Raw genomic sequence first — 19,299 nt, forward strand, 5'->3', positions numbered from 1 at the left:
GGAAATTGAGATTAAGTAATGTGTTCAAAATCACATGGCTAGTAAGTGGCAGAACCAGGATTTGAACTCATTATTTTAGTTAAGATTTGGTACTTCCAATGCAAGAATATGAGTTTAACAGTTCTCTTCAAAATTCCTACTGCAGTGGCTGAAGGGAGATGAGAAAAAGGAAGGGAGGGAGGGAGAGATGGTAGGAAAGAAGAGAAAGAAAAGAGAATTGATATCTGCACTACAAATGGGGATGATCACTGGAGGATTTTCCACAATATGAAATTCAGGCAAGACCAGGTTGAGGTAAGGGTCCAACCTGAGAAGTACTGTATATAGAAGACCATCTAGTCCTAGCTGACTAAAAATGTTTGAAACCAAAAATGACAGTTAATTTTATCTGTTGAATGTAAAACAAAAGTCGATTAGGTATTCCTTCACCAAAAAGGATTTATTCGGGAGGAAAAGAAAGGATTGCAGTTCTGTATGTACAGATGTGGCAGGCCATGTGCACACACTCCACAAGAAGAAACGGGAAAAAACCTTTTACAGAGGGGAAATGGAGGTTAAGGGGAAGGGGCTCTTATAGCCATAGAGCTCTGTTGTAAACACAGAGTTCTTCCTGTAGGGCTTTCTTGAGAATGTAGGGTATGAGATCTCCCTCAGGCTCTCCTGACTCCTGTCTAGGTTAATCTTATCGTTTTTCTCATTTGACTTAAAAATATGCTAAATAATACTAATAAAATTTCTAAATATCAATTCTTGGAATAAACCCTATATAGTCATAAACGAGACAGTTCATTCTGCAGAACCCAGGAACAAGTCAGGAATTGGAATTACCAAGTACCTGAGAAGGCAGAGGAAAAATCTTGAAATGTCTTTTGTCTTCCATTAGGATTTTTAGAATTTAATTTAGAATAAATGTTAGTTGCAAGTAAATACTTATTCCATGAAGCAATTATTTTTATTTTAAAATTCTTAAAAAATTTCTAGAGTCCTCTGAATGTTAACATCAAGATCCAGGGAAGTAGGACCAGCTGTAACTCTTAATTAAACAGCTTAGATCAGAAAGAACACAGCTACTAGTATAGATAAAACCAACAAATGCCAGATGTTGGCCAGAGAAGCAATGATTTTTTCATGTAACCAGCACACTTAAATTGATACTTTGTTTATTAATTAATAGAATTTCAATTAGTAAGTATGCAGTGAAGTCTTAAAATTACTGTAAAACTGCAGGTGTCGTTACAAGACCTCTTTCTTGAAAGATCATTTCCAAAAAGCTAGTGTAAACATGAAATATTTATAAGAATGAAAACTTTAAATCTTAACTATTATAATTTTGATTAATTACCTTGTACTTTTCTTTCTTTTCAGTTTGTATACACTGTGGCAGTGACATATCGCTTTTGATCTGCTTAATATATGTTATCATCTTTTGTAATAGGAGAATTTGGGAGAATTGAAAGCAGCTTTGGTTTCTACCTTATAACTTTTTCAGATATTTTGTTTGTTATTTATTAAGTCTTTAGCTTTCGTAATGTGACTTTAGAAGTCTTCAAGTATTTTCTAGAGAAGTGGAGCATAAATGTTCTTATTTTTCTCCCTCCAAAGTGCAAGGGAGTAAGGAATAGACAATGCATTTGCAGGATTTAGAAAGTGGTTTTATTTTGTATTGAATTTATTGGGGTGATATTGATTCACAAAATCATACAGGTTTCAATTGTACAACTCAACAAAACATCATGTGCATCTGCACACTGAATTTTTAAATATGTGGTTTCTGTTTATTTTATGAGAGGAAGAAGGAGGGATAATGGAAGATGAGACTTGATTGTAAGAGGAAAAACCAAAGGTAGGCAAAGGATCACAGTTGGAAAAACGTAAGAAGGAAATAAACCAATAGAAGACAGTTACCAGAAATAGTAACTCTGGGCTTTACTTCCTTTCATTTAGGTTTATTTGCACTCTCAAACTCTTAACCTCTGCAGGTATTCTGCAGGTTGAAACATAGCCGCAGCTTTGAAAAATCAAAGTAGTTGTCAACAAGGATAGCCTTAGAGTAGTTATATATGATTAGGTTTCAGCCACTGGTAGTGCATTTTTGTTTAACAGCTTTATTGAGGTATAAATGATATACAAAACAAATTAAAAGTTCACATAGTTAATGTATTCAATTTGATGAATTTAGACATACCCATACACCTGTGAAGCCATTGCTATAATCAAGATAATAAATATATCTGTCACTTCCAAAAGTTTCCTTGTGCCCCTTTGGGCCTTTTGTTTTGTTTGTTTGTTTTGTGGTAAGAACATTTAACATGAGATCTATCCTCTTAACAAATATTCTAAGTGCACAATAGAGTATTTTTAACAGTAAGGACTATGTTGTACAGCAGGCCTCTAGAACTCATCTTGCATAACGAACTTTACACCTGTTAAACAACTCCCCATTTCCTCCTCCCCCTAAGCCCCTGCAACCACCATTCTACTCTGCTACTGTTTGATTATTTTAAATACCTCAAATAAATGAAATCATGCAGTATTTATCCTTCAGTGACTGGCTTAATAATTTCACTTAGCATAATTTCCTGCGGGATTACCCATGTTCTCACATATGGCAGGATTTCCTTCCTTCTTAAGGCTCAATAATATTCCATTGTATGTATATACCACGTTTTCTTTATTCATTTGTCAATGGACATTTGGGTTGTTTGCATATCTTGGCTCTTGTGAAAAATGCTGCAAAGAACATGGAAGTACAGATAATCTCTTTGAGAGCCTGATTTCAGTGCTGTTGAATTTATACCCAGAGGTGGGATTGCTGGATCATGTGGCAGTGAGAAATTTTGATGACATTAGCATCTCTATGAAAGGATAACTGGATTTCCAGCAGCTGTTACCTAAACAGCAAACATTTGAATGGAATTTGTTGGGTCACAGTTGGAGCTTTTTCTCTTTTTTTGTGGTGGTGTTAGTCCTAAGGGAAAAATACTCTGTGTTACCAGCTAATTATTTTACTCCATTGTCCTGTTTTCCTTATCAGTCTTCTAGACAGATTTTGAAAAAGAGATTGGCAGTGGAAGAAAGGTTTTAAATTGTTTTTTGGAATCTGTCAGGAAGACTTGAATAGGACATCTTTTGGCTCTTCTTATAAACACTTGTTAGCAGAGGGCTAACGAACGGGGCAAGGCTAAGTGGTTAGATCCCCCAGTCTTGTACTCTATTTTAAAGTCTGTCTCTAAACTCTAATATCAAATATATACCTTTGAATACGAGACTAAATGAACAGGATCCTACCCATTCTGGGAAGAGTACAAAGTACATACTATGAAGAGGTAGTAGCACCATCTTTACAGAAAAAGAACATCATATTGCCTAAATTGGAAACCACAGAAATGCTTCAGCTAATCAAACATAATCAACTTTCCAGTCACCCAACCAATCACCCGTTGGCTTTTTCTTTCCAAAATAACAATTGCTAATCAGAATTGCAGCTTCTCACCTATGATCTAACACTGACTCAGTGATTTCTGCTGGCTTTTTCCATCAGGCTTGTGGCCCCATTCGTCTGGATCTCTGAAATGATCTTGTTTGTATTACAGAGCTCTCACTTGGAAGACAATGAATCTGCAGCATTACTTTGCTGTGAATGTGAAGAATCAGAAATCTTTAGTGATTCCAATGTACGTAGGTATATGATTTTATTACAGTTGGTGGTGATTCAAGGGAAAGCTTTTTGGTGAAATGGCTTTTAAATAAAACTGGAAAAGTGCCTAAAGGCAAAGAAGTAGCTAGAATGAGTATATATATAAACAGTATGGTATATTTGTATGCATAATAACCTCCCCTCAAATCATATCTATCAGAAAAAGAGAAATGTTGTACCCTGGAACTCTGAATGAGTCCCCCTCAATAAGGACTATGATTGTTTTTGCGGGGGGGTTTTCTTTTTTTTAATGGTCAATAGTATCCTTTTCTTGGTGAAAACTGCCTGGTATTGGTGCAGCCACTGCACTATTTTTTTTTTATTATCCTCACTCAAGGATATTCTTACTTATTTTAGAGAGAGTGGGAAGGAGAGAGAGAAACATCTATGTGAGAGAAATATCGATCAGTAGCCACCCCACCCCAACTACGCACCATGACTAGGGATTGAACCTGCAACCTAGGTATGTGCCCTGACTAGGGATGGAACCCATAACCTTTTGGTGTGTGGGACAACACTCCAACTATCTGAGCCACCTGGCCAGGGCTGCCATTGTACCCCACATACATAGACCTAATACATCCTGACTGTTGATAATGTTAAGCCAAATAATATTATAAATCCTGGACAGGAGAGTCATCTAGGATCATCTCATATGTAGAACTAACTACATTTCATGACATGTTATTAATTTTATTTATATCATCCAGTCTCCAGCATAGTTGCTGAATTATTGCAAATTACCCATGGAGTCAGGCTAAAGTTGGAGAATGACTTACTAAAAAGTTAAATATCTCTTTCATAAGGATAACTGCCTTTGCTAGCCATGACTAAAACTAGGTTCTACAAACCTTGATGAGAAAATCTGGTTACTATCAACTTCAAGATGTTTATTGTCCATAGTAAGCACTCCATAAGTATTGTTGAAGTTCCACCAGTGGAAGCTTCCTCTCAGAGTCAGCTATGCCTCTCAATGATATCACCATGGGACTGCCTGCTCTTTAACTGCCTTCTTTACCTTCATGGCACACTGAAGGCAATCACTAATGTAGGACCTCATTTGACTGTTATATTAATTTACCTGGTTACACTTCATTCAGCATTGATGAAGAGTCTGGAACGGCAGGAAGTCATTTATTGTGACTCATGAATAGCTAGAGTGGTGCTCATTTCCTTAGTTCTTGAATACATTTAGTGATGAGTTCACATGAACACTCATTTATTATCAACATTTGCAATGACAGACTTAGGGTAGAAAGGTTATATTCTTTGTCTGGTGTTGTGTGATAAGCAGGGGCAGCGCTGACATCAGATCTCAGCTGACAACCATCAGTGAGCTCATTATCAGCAGGCAGCATCATCATTGATAGAATGTGTACCAGCTCTTTGTATAGTATCCTACAAGATTTATTTTGTTCAGTCTGCAGTGGACTGACTTATTGTTTTGGCTGATTTTTTCTTAAAGAGACCAGTGTATGATAATCCACATGAAGAATATCTTTATGAAGTTGAATACATGTGGTGAAAAATGACTCATTTTAATGATTTTCTCCCTTAGAAACAATTAGTTGGGTATATGTATTTGCAGATTACCTGGATTGCTTTATTTTCCTGCCAGAGCTTTCGCTCATTTAAGTCAGATTTGTTTTGTTTTTCCTCTTCAAGAGCAAAAGTGGTTATATGTACTTAACTGTTTTTTTAAAGATATGGGCCCCTCCTCTTCTGTTTGCTCAGGGAGTATTTCCCATACTTTTTTTCCCCCTCTCTTCTCAGCTTCTTATTTCCACCTTCACATCAAAGGCGATTGAAGAGCTCCTCCCCAATTTGAAGACTTAAACTTGAAAAAAATTATTTGTAGAGCAAACAGATTAAAATCCCCACTTTGAATTTTCTTCAAAGGAAGTATGGGATCTTCTATTTGAAATAGAAGTTAACTGATATAAAGAAGAGTAGAAGATAAAATCAATCACTGAAGAACTTTTTCTTTAATCTTGGGATAACAGAAATATGAAATTTGGTTAGCTATATTCATTCATTCACTTATGTAGGCATTCATACATTCACCAAGCATTTATTTACTGTCATGTACAAATCATCATGCTTAGGGCTATGGAGATTAGGCATAAAATATAGAGTGTACCCGAAGAACAAACTTTCAGCAATAAAAAAATAAGGTTTGAGGATCTAATGTAAAACATGGTGACTATAGTTGATAATACTCTGTTGTTAATTGCTGAAAGAGCAGACGTAAATACATGAGTAAAAAGATAAATATATGAAGTGATGGCCATGTTAATTAATCAAATGAGGAGAATCCTTTTACAATGTATGCACATCAAATCACTACAATGTGCACTTTAAATATTTTACACTTTTATTTGTCAATTACACCTCAGTAAAACTGAAATTAAAAAAAAAAAAAAGAATTTACCCTGTGAGAATGTATAATCTATGCTTAGTTTTATGGATATTCATGGAAAGCCATGAAATGGAGAGGAGAAAATTATTCTTATGCAGTGGTACATGGAAAGAAGAGAAGAAATATGTGAGTGGAATGAGTGGAAATTTGGCTGAAGGCAAAAAAGGGATGGCTGTCTTAGCTCTCCTGGGGCTTTCCCAGAAGGAAGGAGAGGAGTCCTTCCAGGTCTCTGCTTCTTCTCCAGTCCCACTCAGCCTCTAGGGAACCACATAAAGGATAGAAGCAGCTACTGGTTCCTTGGGCTGCGCACAGGTTGTGGGAGGCCTCCACAATGGGAAAAAGGGACTGCCTGCCCCAGAGTAAGATGACAGCGTGGCTGGAAAAGATCACGGAGGAGGAGGATATAGCTCTAGCTGCAGGCATTTCACTTTGGCTCTGGATAAGGAGGAGTTTAGGCAGTAACCAGAGCAGTTTGGGATACTAGTGGCTGCGGCAGCCACTGAGATTCTGAGTGTCCTATCCATTCTCCATCACCCCATACCTACAGCTGTCCTTAAAGGGGTAAAAAAAAGCTCTGCATCAGCTTAGATTCCAATTACTGTGTTTGTGGGGGTCCAGCTAGAAACAACTGGTTTCATTCCCATTGTACGGGTTGTTTCTTCTCCAGCCTGGAAGTCAGGAAAAAGCTTATTATATCAGTTTATTTCCTAAGAATACAACTGATTTCTTTGTCTCCTTTCCATGCTCTTCTGACCCCACTCTCACCCTCTACAGGAAAAAGGGACAAATATAGATGGTCATTTTTTAAAATGTCTATTCATTTATTTGCTTGGATATTATATCCTTGTAGGGAATGCATTTTTTTTTTCTCTGCAATCAAAACAGCTTTTATATTTACATAGCCCAGTGAAAGGAAGAGGTGTTAGCCTTTTGTTATTAAAGGAAGGGGAAAAAAAGCCACCCTCTAGAATCAAATGTGGAGAAGGCAGACAAAAAGAAAATCTAAAATGTAAGAATTACTTAGTTTAGAATACTTTACAAAAACTGTAGATTTGCGTTCTCCTTTAGGGGAGGACAAATGTATTAGAACACAACAGTATCTTTCTAGATGGCAGCTTCTTTGGAGGTTTTCACACATACTCATTTTGTGGAGTGGGAGAATGGTTTTGGAGAAAGGATATTTAACCTAATACTAAATTCAAGATGAAGGATTTAAGAATTTTGAAAAGTTATTAGCATTAAGATAAGCCCTAACCCGAGGCCTACTATGGAGCAGCCAAGGGACTTAAATCTTCAGGATTATTCTGATGCATCTTGTTTTTCTTGTATGTTTTAAGTTTTGGAATGTGGTGTACGGGATGATAAGAACAATGAGTCCTGGCCGGGTAGCTCAGTTGGTTAGAACGTTGTCCCGATATGCCAAGGTTGCAGATTTGATCTCTGGTCAGGGTGCATACAAGAATCAACCAATGAGTGCATAAATCAGTGGAACAACAGATTGATGTCTCTCCCTCTCTCAAATAAAAAAGGAGTATTGTCATTCCTCAAATAAAAAATAAAATCAAAAAGAAAGAAAAGGAGTATTATCATTGCCAAGCCACCAGTCCCCCCTCCAACAGCTTCCCTGCCCTTGCTCCCTTCCAGTCACTACTCATCCTCCCAGCCGTCGCCTCCCAGAAGTAACCAGTATTCTGACTTCTTGACCATATGGTTTTGATGTGGGCATCAGGATATGTGCTTTTTAAAAAAAAAATCCTCACCTGAAGACATGCTTATTGATCTTAGAGAGAGGGGGAAAGGGAAGGAGAAAGAGGGAGAGAAACATTGATGTGAGAAAGAAACATCAATTGGTTGCCTCCCAGACATGCCCAACTGGGAATCAAACATGCAGCCTTTTGGTTTGCAGGACGACACCCAACCAACCTAGCCATATTGGCCAGCGCCAGGCATGGGCTGTAGAGGACCCTCTCTGATTCCCAGAATCAAGGTGCAGTATCACATATGTAATAGTTAAAGAGCTCGTACCCAAGGTCCAGACAGCTTGGGTCAGTATCCGACCACATGCTGGCTTTGTCACTCCACTTCTCTAAGCCTCACTTCCCCCGTTGGTACAATGGAAATAATAATGGCACTTGCCCATAAAGCAGTTATAGTTAAGTAAGATAATTTATGTAAAGTATTTAGAGGGCCTGGTACATTATCTGTGTTGAGAGCAGTGGCAGATATAGGATGACATGGTGTCTCCATCTCTTCAACAGAGTCAACAATGCCACTGTTGTCTGTGGATACAGTTAAGTTCAGCTCTGGAGGGAAAGAGGAGGAACACGTGGGCATCCTGACCATCTTTCCTTTCTTCACCATCCTTGATTTGGCTTGTGGCATGACTTAAGTTGTGGCAACTTCTAAAATACATTATTTAAATTTATAAAATGACCGTTGAAAGGCTAGAAACTTTCTCTTGCGCGTCTTTATATTTGCCACAGTGCCTAGCACGGTAATTTGCAAGTTGTACATAGTTAACACCTTGACTAAAGGAATCTAAAAATGATGCTTCAGGCACACTGTGCATTCCTGTGCTAGATTTGTATTAATCTGACTTCTGGTCCTTTTTTCGGCCAGCTGTGTAGTTTTGAGACATCTTGTGTAAGAGGATACAGAATGCAGCAATGAAGTAATTGCAGGCAGAAACCAGGAGCTTGGCCTGATTTACAAAATCAACCAAATGAAAGCTGCAGCTAGCTCAGTTATCTTTCTTTCATAATCTGAGGTGTGCTTACTCAGGTGTACTTACCCCTATGCTGGTTTAAGAGAACAAGGAAAACATTAGCTGGCAGGCCTTGTAAGTTTTTTCATTAATAAAACTGTACATTTTTTTAAATTATAGTTTGGAAATAATTTACCCTTTGAAAGGTAATATGCAAGACAATTTATTGAGCACTTACTATTTTCTAGGCATGCCAAATGATTTTTATTCAATTTAGTGTTGAATCCAAGTCTCTGAGGTCAAGTACTTTCAGTATTTCTTGTTTAAAGCTGAAGAAACAGACTTGCCTAAAGTAGGTGACCATGCTGGTAATGACAGCCAAGTCTGCCTGACATTGTCTGCTTGAGCTCTAACCCTTATGCTGATTGCCTCTGCCTTTGAATGGAATATGTCATTCTGGTGATAGGAGATCAGGGCAAATGGAATGGTGGTTCTCAATTCAGACTTTGCACCAAAATAATTCGTGGACCCTCTCAAAAACAGACACTCAAATCTCACTTTTGGAGTTTCTCATTCAGTGCATCTTGGATGAGGCTCAATATCTTTATCTTCCAGAGGTGCTTCTTTATGCAGCCAGAGTTCACAGTCATGGTTCTTAGAAATTCCCTAGGGTGAAATTATAAAATAACAGATTTGGGGGCACTTGAAGACTGAATCTGGAATATTATAAAGACACATCGTTATTTATTAGAGGTGTAGGGAAGGAGGAGGTAGCTTAAAAACAATCAGGTTTCATGTTTCAGGTGGTGAGTAAGATAGTATTTATCACTGGAAATTGGATATATCACTGGGGTATTTTATAGCCAGATTAATTCTCCATTCTTTCTATGAATTTCTCAAGTGCTGCCACTATTATACTCAAGTAGTCTTTCTCAACCCTAGTTCGCTTTCCCAGATATCAGTTATCTCAGTGATTGAAGTGCAGCCCTGATTAAGACAAATGTCATGGGAGAGTTGTAAATTTAACAAATTCTCAATTTCAATGGAAACTATCTTCTGAGTTCCTCCTAATGTCTTTTGATGATGATGACAATGATGATAATGATGATTTTGTAATCTCACAGTGTGCTTAGGCACAAGGGAAAAGATAGTAATTCTTCTTTTCACTTTAGTTAGGAAAGTTGAGTTACAAAGGCCATGACTTGCTGAGAACTATAACTGAGATAATGACTAACATTTGTTGAGTACTAACCATGTACCTGGCTCTATACTAAGTGTTCTTACATGTATTATCCCATATTACATCTTCGATATGAGTAATGTTATTTATCCATGTTTTGAAGAAAACTGAACTCATTTAGTCTACAATTATTTGCATCTACTGTGTGGCAAGCACCAGGCTAGGTAGTGAGTATCCAGTGATGAGCAAATCAAACTCTGCCTTATGGGATTTATAGTCCATTGGGGAAGATACAAAATGAAAAAGCAAATAAGCAATCAATTATAAAATGTGATAGCACTATGAAAAAATACAAATGGGGAAATAATAATAAAGAATAACAAGACCAAATAGCCATTTAAATAAAGGATGGTCAAGAAGGGCCTAACGTGGTGATATTTTAGTTAAGAATAAAGGGATTTGCTTAGTGTCACATATGTAGTGAGTGGTAAAGTTCAAGCCTGATTCCCAAGGTTATTCTCCATGCTACAGCATTTTTCAAATATGTGCTTGGAATCTACTCCAGGCTTATGACTCTCCTCTCTGGTCTATCCAGTATTCGTACCATGACACTACCAAATTTCCAGAAGGGGCATCATAATATTTATAAATAATAAAGTTTAATAATAAGATCATTTTTCAAAAGAAATCTGCCTCCTAAAATGCTTTTTGAAAGAGAGCCCTAGGAGGGAGCAAGGAGAAGAGGGAGCAAATGAATAGCAAGTAGTATATGATTCAGCAAATGACAGAGGCAGCTCCAAAGAGGCAGAAAGTCTCTGCTATATCCACAATAGGACAGGGGTGGTTGTTCAGTGTTCCACTTTAGATCAACATCTTATTTCCTGACCTTGACTTAAAGAACTTGAAGGGCCTGATCCAGGAGCCAAGTGGAAGACTGCTCATGAAGGAAGCTGATAAAGAAGTGTTAGATGGTGGCTAGAACTTCAAGGTGCTTAGAAAGAATGTGGGAGGAAGAGAAATTCTGCTCTTGGGAAGAGAAAAGAGAGAGGTGAACGTTGAAATACAGCCTTGAATTTTTTTATTTATTGATTGATTTGGGAAGGGGGCGCAACACATTGATTTGTTGTTCCTTATTTATGCATTCAGTGGTTGGTTCTTGTATGTGTTCTGACTGGGGATCAAACCCATAACCTTAGCATATCAGAATGATGCTCTGACCAACTGAGCTACCTGGCCAGGGCACAGCCTTAATTTAAATGCTGCAGTCTTCTGACTCTATTGCAGTGCTTGCTTGCCAAGTTACTCTTTTAGGATTTTCCAATAGAGTCTTCTGAATTGCCCTTTGCTCCAGAAGAATTTGTCCACTTACTCTTTTTCCTCCCAGGAAATAACAGCAATTCTTAGGGTGATCAGATTCTGTAGAAGTGTGATGTAAGTTTTTTGACTCTGCATTATGAGCCTGAATGTCGAGCTTTGACTAGTGCCTAGTGTAAATTTTATTTTGGAAAAAATTTGTGCATATTCACATATACTTGTTAGTTGATGATTGTATTGGTGAAGATTATAAATTGGTTAGATCATGGAAATCTGACAACTTAGTCAAAGGTTATAATATTCAAACTCTTGACCCAGAAATATAATTCTTGAAAATGCCTCTGAAGAAATTATTTAAAAAGAAATATATATATGTAACTAAAACTTTAATATGTTTAGTAATAGAAGACAAGGACTAGTTTAGTAAACTATGGTAATGTTAACTCAGTGAAACCATTAAAGTGAAAAATATGAAACCTATATAGTTCTAGAGAAATTTTATATGAAATGTTAAGTGAAAAGAATAAATGGAAAAATAAAGTTATATCTCTACCTCATTCTTATGAAAAAAAATAAATTACAGATGGCTCAAAGAATTAAATGTAAAATAATTGACATTACAAGGAAGAACATATAGGGCAAACATTTTTATAATCTTGGAGTAGGGAAGACTTTTTTAAAATATGATGCAAAATCCAGGAACCATAAAAGAAAACACTGATAAACTCAAATACATAAAGTCAAAATTTTTACATTGAAAGATTCTATAAACAAAGTCAAAAGACAGCATGTTGTGACAAAGATTTTTAACACATGACAAAGAGCTCATTTCCACAATACATAATGTGTTCTACACTTTTTAAAAATCAGTAACATAATAGAACAATGTGCAAAAGAAATTAACAGACTTTCACAGAAAAAAAATATACAAATGGCTCTTCAACATATGAAAAAATTTAACATAAAAAGTCCTCATAACCAATACCTTTTTTCACCTCTTAGACTGGCAAAGATCAAAAAAGTTTGCTATTGCACTGTGTTGGTAGGGACATAGGGGAAGTGGTATTGTTATATGTTTTAATATATTGTTGATGGAGTATAAATCAGAATAACTGCCATGGAGAACAATTTATAAATATCTATGAAAATTCTGAATGTTCATAGAATTTGCTCCAGAAATTTAATTAGTAGAAATTTACCCTCCAGAAATATTTCTACATTTGTGTAATTTCTTATATTCAAGGGTGATCATTGTAACATTACTAATAATAGCAAAACATCAGAAGTATCCTAGATATCCATCAAGATGTTTCCACATCAACTAATATGGAAGTATCTTCTACTGTTAAAAGAAAATACCAGGGTGCAAAGATGTATGTGCATCATTTGTATAAAACAAAATCAGAACCAAAAACAAAACAAAAAAACAGGAAAAAATAATTTATTTAGATTTTTTAATACACCTAGATTGTGTCTGGCAATATACATAAAAATTAAAAACAGCAATTCTCTTTAAGGAGAAGAAATTGTGTTGGTGTGGGGATCAGATGTGAGATGAAAACATTTTTTAATGTATCATATTGTCCTTTTTGAGTTTTGTATCATGTGCATGTGTTACCTACTTTTAAAAAAATACTAAAACAATTTAAAAGGGGTGGAATAAAATTTAATAGCCATCATTCATTCATTCCACAAATATTATTTTTTAAAAAAGAAGAAAATGTTAGCTTTGTTCCTTAAATGCCCACAGCCTAGAGAGACAGAAACAGTGTGGCAAGTGCAGTCATGGAGATGTGTATACTAGGTACAACTGTGGCATGAGAAGAGAGTAATTCATTCTTTACTTGATATGTCAAGTTTAAACATGAGCAAAATTTAAATATATACTCTAGTTACAACTACATAAAAACTATACAGGGTCAGCAAGAGTAGGTTTACAGTACTGGGTACACAAAACAGTTTATTCTTGTATTATTTATTAATTATTGTATTATTTATTTGTATTGCTGTAAACTTACTTTTTCCCCTCTCTGTATATAAGTAGATAAATAACAAAAAGAATTGAAACTCACAGAAGGGTCCTTAAATAAGAGTATTCAGATGATGAGGATATGAAGGGCTTTTCGAGTATCAACGTCTTGTTTATATTTTAAAGTTTTTAAAATTTACTTTAGATTTTTAAAAAATAAAGTAATCCAGGACTCTGCAGGGTGTTAGCTCTAGATTAGCATCTCTTAATTATAGTCTTAAAGATGAGAGTACAGGAAATACTGCATTTACCTGAAGTTAGTATAGCGGATAGAGACTGTCACACACCTCTTTTTTTTTTCCCACCATTTAAGTCTGAATCTCAACATGTTACCATGAAGAGCCTTGGAACTGATTAATGTGCAGGTTGTATCTGTAGAAGTGTTCACTGGTCTTCAGAGGGGATTTCTTCCTAAATTTCTTGGTATGTAACTGATTTTTCTCAAGGAGCTTTTTTAACACTAGCAGACCCCCACCAGGGCCATTTTTAGATGCCTTAATAGGGAGCTGCAGAGTAGCCAGGACTATATTAAGCAATTCTAGCACTCAGAATGTACGGCCCTTCCTGTTATTAGCTACATATATCAAGTAAATACCAATTAAAATCCACTGGAAAAAAAAATCCACTGGAACATTAATCAAATGTGATGTTGCTGTGTCATAATACTTTTAAATTCTACCATGCAAAGTTAGGTCCAGGTCTTAGGATCAGCTCTATCTCTCATTGTCTTATTTTAAAGTACTACTTCTTCATTTCCTTCTCTATTAGTGGATTCCAATAGTCTCGTTCTTTGCCTCTATCTTGAACTGTTTAAACTGGCTTAGTCTGGAGCAGCAGCACCAGGCACAGTACCAGAAGTGGAGCAGAACTGGTGCTTCCTTCACTGGCTCTAGTCACACTTCCTTGTCTGACCCCTGTTCCTTAAGGGCATGATCTTAGTTCCCATTTCGTGTGTTTATGGTTATCTTTCACTTAGTTATTCTGTCAACAAATACGTACAGAGTACCTCCTCTGTGCTAGATACACACTGTGCTGGTTGCTGGGGATATAGTGGTACATATGACAAACATTGTTCCTCCCTTTGAAATGTAGGTTCTAGTAAAGAAAGGTGGCATTAAACAGCTAATTGTGTGGTAAATTTTTAAATTATGATTCTGAAAAGAGGAAAGTACACCATACTATGAGAAAGTATACCAGAACCTGACCTTCTAAAGGGTTAGCGGTCAAGGGAGGGCTTCTTTGGAAAACTGCTGTTTTGAGTTCAGCCCTGGAAGGTGAGTCAGAGTCAACCAGAGAAAAGTTGAGTGGAGAGGTTGGGAAAGAAACACTTACTGGTTCAGAAATTTATGGCATCTTCAAGGAACTGAAAGAATGCCAATGAAGTTGAACATAGAAAGTAAGGAGGAAATAATGCAAGATGATGCTGGCAAGATCAACAAAGGCCAGATGGTGCAGTCTTGAAACTGAATTAAGGATCTTGGACTTTATTCTTCATATAATAAGAAGCCACTGAAGAGTTTTTAGTTGGGGAGTGAACATGTTAACCTTTTTAAAAGATCTATCTCGCTTTACTATGAAGAATGGACCTGTGTATATATGTTTATTTGTATTAGCCATAAATAGGTGGGACTTCATTTTTCTGTGATTTGATTTGGTTAACTCATTCATTGGGGGATGGAGCTCTTAAGGAGGACATTGGTGGAAAGGCAGTATGGTATGGTAGTGAAGTGTATGACCCAGGATAAGTACTTTCCTTCTCTAAGTCTCAATTTCCTTACCCGAAGAATGGGTATAATAAATAGTATACCTGTTCTGTGGGGTTGTGAAGATTAAATGATTTAATGTCTTCAAAACACTCCGATTAAGACCTGCGACATTGTAAGCCTATAATAAATGTTAGCCTCTGTTACAGTCTAACAGTCTAATAAAGAGTTTATTGTTCCTCTGAAAACTACTCATTCATGGTGGCCCATGGAGTAAGTCACATGTCGACTCGTGTAGCCACTACGACTGAACTGTAGGAATCTAGCCTAGTCAACTGGTAGAGAAACATCATGCATAAGGTTTAATTTTACAAATGTCATTGGCAGATGGAAATGGAGGCTGAGGAATGTTTGCTTGCTTTAACCCTAGCTTTGGCTTTGCTTTGAAGCTGGCTTTTCACAAATACACTTTCAGGAAACTCAACAGAATGTAATTAGTTGCTTGGAAACATCTGTATTTCTTTGTTTCCCACAATACTAGGTAACTAGTGTGTGTAATTATACTGCTGAGCAAAGTTCAAGTTGACCAAGGTTTAATTGTTGACAGTATTTGAAATATTAATAATATCTCCTCATAAACTGCTTTTTCAAAATAGATTGTTCCAGCTTCTCAAAAGATTGAAATGCTGTTGATTTCTTCATACAGTGAGATGTAATTCTAGGTCTGGAAACTGGGATCTTTCAACTTTAAAATTTTCTAAGAAGTTAGTACACACAGAGAAAATATGTTTTCTCTTCTGCTTAAAAATTTGCCACATTACATGCTTACAGAAATTACCACTGCCTGGCTTTTGTTATTTTTAGCCTGTACTCTAAAATTTTACATTTCTTCCTTTGATCCTTTTGTGGAATGAGGGAGAAGGGCTAAAGCTTGCCATCTTTGTATAAGAGTCCTGGAGAGTTTTGGGTAGGTGGGAATCTATTCCTAAGGGTTACAGGGGATTCAGACCCTGCCCAGAAAGTCTTTGTTTTGTGTTTCAATGCCTTTTAATTTAATTTATTGATTTATTTTTTTTAAGGAGAGAGACAGAGAGAGAGATCAGTTTATTATCCCACTTATTTATGCATTCATTGGTTGTTTCCTGTGCATGCGTGCCCTGACCAGGCATTGAACCCTCGGTGTATTGGGATGGTGCTCTAACCAGCTGAACTATCCAACCGGGGCCTAGGTGTGTCTTCTAGTTTAAGAACATAAGGAGGCAAGATTTTTAAAAGGGGTTTTGCTTTTAAGTGCTACAAAGGGGAAAATTTCTAATATAGAGTTCACTACAGTGAAGTTTTCTTATTGAAATTGTCACACACTTCCTGTAGTAAGATGGTTCACTGATGGTGAATAATTATATTTTTAAAATAAAAGTGTGTTGTTTTTTCTCTTGTTCAACATGATGGCTCCACCTGCATAGCTAAGCTGTCTTTTCTGTTACCCAGTGCTCTAAGGGAAGACCCGAAAACATCAGCTAAATTGTTCTGGCTGCAGAATGGGTATTGGGTGAAAAGAATTGGCTAAAAATAGGGCTTTATCCTGCCATTTCAAGAAGATAGAGGTTCTACCATATTTAACTAAGTACCGTCTTTTAAATGTTTAAGTAATGCATTACAGAGCATTATTACTAAAATGTAAGTGGTGTGTGGTATTATATTGATCTAGAAAAATGTTCACATACAGATGCAGTAGTTATGTTGGTTTTTTCATGTACTCCTCCATTTTTTGTTTGTTTGTTTGTTTTTTTCTTTCATTGTTTTGTGTTTGCCCTGCCCAGCTTCAAGAAACCATACTGTGGAAAGTACCAAGGCACAAGTGTACTACCTGTAACTGCCTGGGAACTGAGCATTTTATTCCTGTAGAAATTTTTTTACTCAACCTCTGGAATAATGACAGCATGGGCAAAGCAAGCTTATTTTATTGGTATTGACTGTTACTTAAGATAGGAAAAGGAATTTGATCATTGCACTTCTTTATCAACCATTTTGTGTGTGCCACACACTGTCCTAGTTGCTTGAGATGCATCTGTGAACAAGACCAAAAAGCACTGCCCTATAAAGCTGATAGTTTGATCCTCCTTACCATTTCACCTTTTGCCTCTGCCAGGGGAAGTGCTGAGTTCAAATCCTAGCATGACTATATATTGTCTGTGACCATAGGAAGTCATTATCCCCTCTTTGACCCTCATATTTGTAATTGTAAGCCTAGTAATCATGTCGTCATGTTATCATTCATTTGGGTATCTCAAAAATCATCCATTCCATTGGTTCAGGAAGAGGAAATCTTTTTGTTAATTGCTTGGATCTGTACTCAGGGGAGCCTTATGCAAAATAACTTAACGAAAGTTTATTCCAGGATTTACCAGTATATGTTCCCTGGTGTGTTTTCACAACTGATCTGGCTTAACATCAGCTACAGTATGAAAGCCAAGACCACATGAGTTTATGTAGCTACTATTTTTGTGGTATGGTCTGCTTTTTGAGGGGAGCTTATCTGCTCTATTCCATCTGATTCCGGTGGGGCTTACAATCACTTGGCTCTGCTTTTCTACCACTGGGATGGTCATTTGTCCATAGATCCGTGTCTGTGTTTGTTGCAGCCCATCTGACTGATACATGAGTGAAATACATTTTTCTATATTAAAATATTCTAAATATTCAGGTGAAAATATTTTAGTATAAATATCTAAAAATGCTAATCTCCACAGAATGAGATTTTTAAAATATTTAATATGTATGGTTGTTCAGTATTAAGCTATGGGCTGGAAGTAAACAACAGTGTTTCCTGGTTCCGTACAGGAACTAAACCTGCTTTTAGGGCTGTAATCTCTGACCAAATTATAGTTGCCTTATTTCATATTATGTGGCAGGACAAAGTCTATAATGACAGGTGTTTATAACTCAGACACTGTGTAAGCACTCTAGCCTTGCCCATGACAATTGGCTCTTATGTGGCCAGGACAAAATGGCATCTCTCTAACCAGGCCTTGCTATCTGAAAACAGAGAAACCAGACAGGTAGGAGGAAATTGTTCAAGAACAGGTTGTACAGAAGTCTGATTTTTAACCATGTACTATCAGTATGGAGGCCTTGAAATTAACAGAGCCTTCGAGAGACAACCATCAAGGAAGGTGCCTGCAGTCTACAAAGTGAGTGTAATACAGGCAGCAGCGAGTTGTGTGGTCATGAACATCCTCTGTAAGCAATGCCATTTGTTCATGCCACATAAAACATCCTCTCTTCTCCTCCCCACAGCCTCCATTCCTGGACCTCAAAGGCAGATGTATAAAATTTCTTCACTGACATCTTAGGGAATAGTTGGTTAAACACACACATATATGAGAGAGAGATCTTTAATATCTGTGTCGGACTCTCCAGCTTGTATGAGGTGCAACATAATCTCATGGGCAGAGTATATTTGGGTACTTTAATTTGTCTACCTATAAAATGGAAATAAGAATATTTTCCCTCTCTTACCTCTCTTTGTGCACATGGGAAAATGTGGTACATAATGTATTTTGTCAGGGCTCTTATTTGAGGGTAATAGGAAATAAAGGAAAATAAAGATCATTTGTTGTTGTTTTTTAAAAAAGGCTATTTGTTGTTTCATGTACCATCCAATCAAAGCCTACCATCTGTTTGCCAGCAGTTGGCTTAAGCATGCGCATGTGATCCAGTTCAGAAGAGTGAGATGAGGAGGAAGCTGGGGGCCCGGGGTGCGGGAGGCTTCTGGGTCATTTTTCCTTTTACTTACGAGACACATGGGATGAGCTGTTTACTCATTTCAGCTGACTGTTGTTAGATATATATGTAATGAACCGTGAATGTGGCCATCATCTTGGGACCGTATTAAACCTGAGAGCATTGCTGACATAATCAGGATGGAGGAGTAGGGAGATGGGAAAAACTGCATTCTTGATGAAGTTAAGCTACTGAATTAATCAAAATGATACTTTTCCTTATTGTTTAAGCCATTTTTTGGTGGATTATTTTTACTACTTGAGACTGAAACACATCCTGAGTAATACATAGAGATATTCTGAGTTCCTTAGATGGAAAAGAAGCTTTTGGAGGGCTGCGAAGTTCCACTGCACATAGTTGAAGCTCAGTAAATAAGTGTTAGATAAATGTGGTTGTCTTTATTTGTTTAAAATTGAAGCACTTAAAAATAAAACACCTTTCTTTCCCTTCTCTAACAATTCAATACAAAA

The 19,299-nt window shown here is 36.8% G+C and overlaps 1 protein-coding gene across 1 annotated transcript in view; it reads left to right on the forward strand.

Moving 5' to 3' along the window:
* The window catches only part of SSH2 (slingshot protein phosphatase 2), a 217,421-nt gene that overhangs the window by 51,182 nt on the left and 146,940 nt on the right, over positions 1–19,299 (forward strand). The window contains exon 2 of the mRNA XM_090290635.1: positions 3,594–3,674. Within this exon, the coding sequence (XP_090146761.1) occupies positions 3,594–3,674 (81 nt within the window). The remainder of the gene's footprint in view (positions 1–3,593; positions 3,675–19,299) is intronic.

This window comes from Furipterus horrens, unplaced genomic scaffold, assembly GCF_987537825.1.
Source record: "Furipterus horrens unplaced genomic scaffold, mFurHor1.1.pri manual_scaffold_11, whole genome shotgun sequence".
Lineage (NCBI taxonomy): Eukaryota > Metazoa > Chordata > Mammalia > Chiroptera > Furipteridae > Furipterus > Furipterus horrens.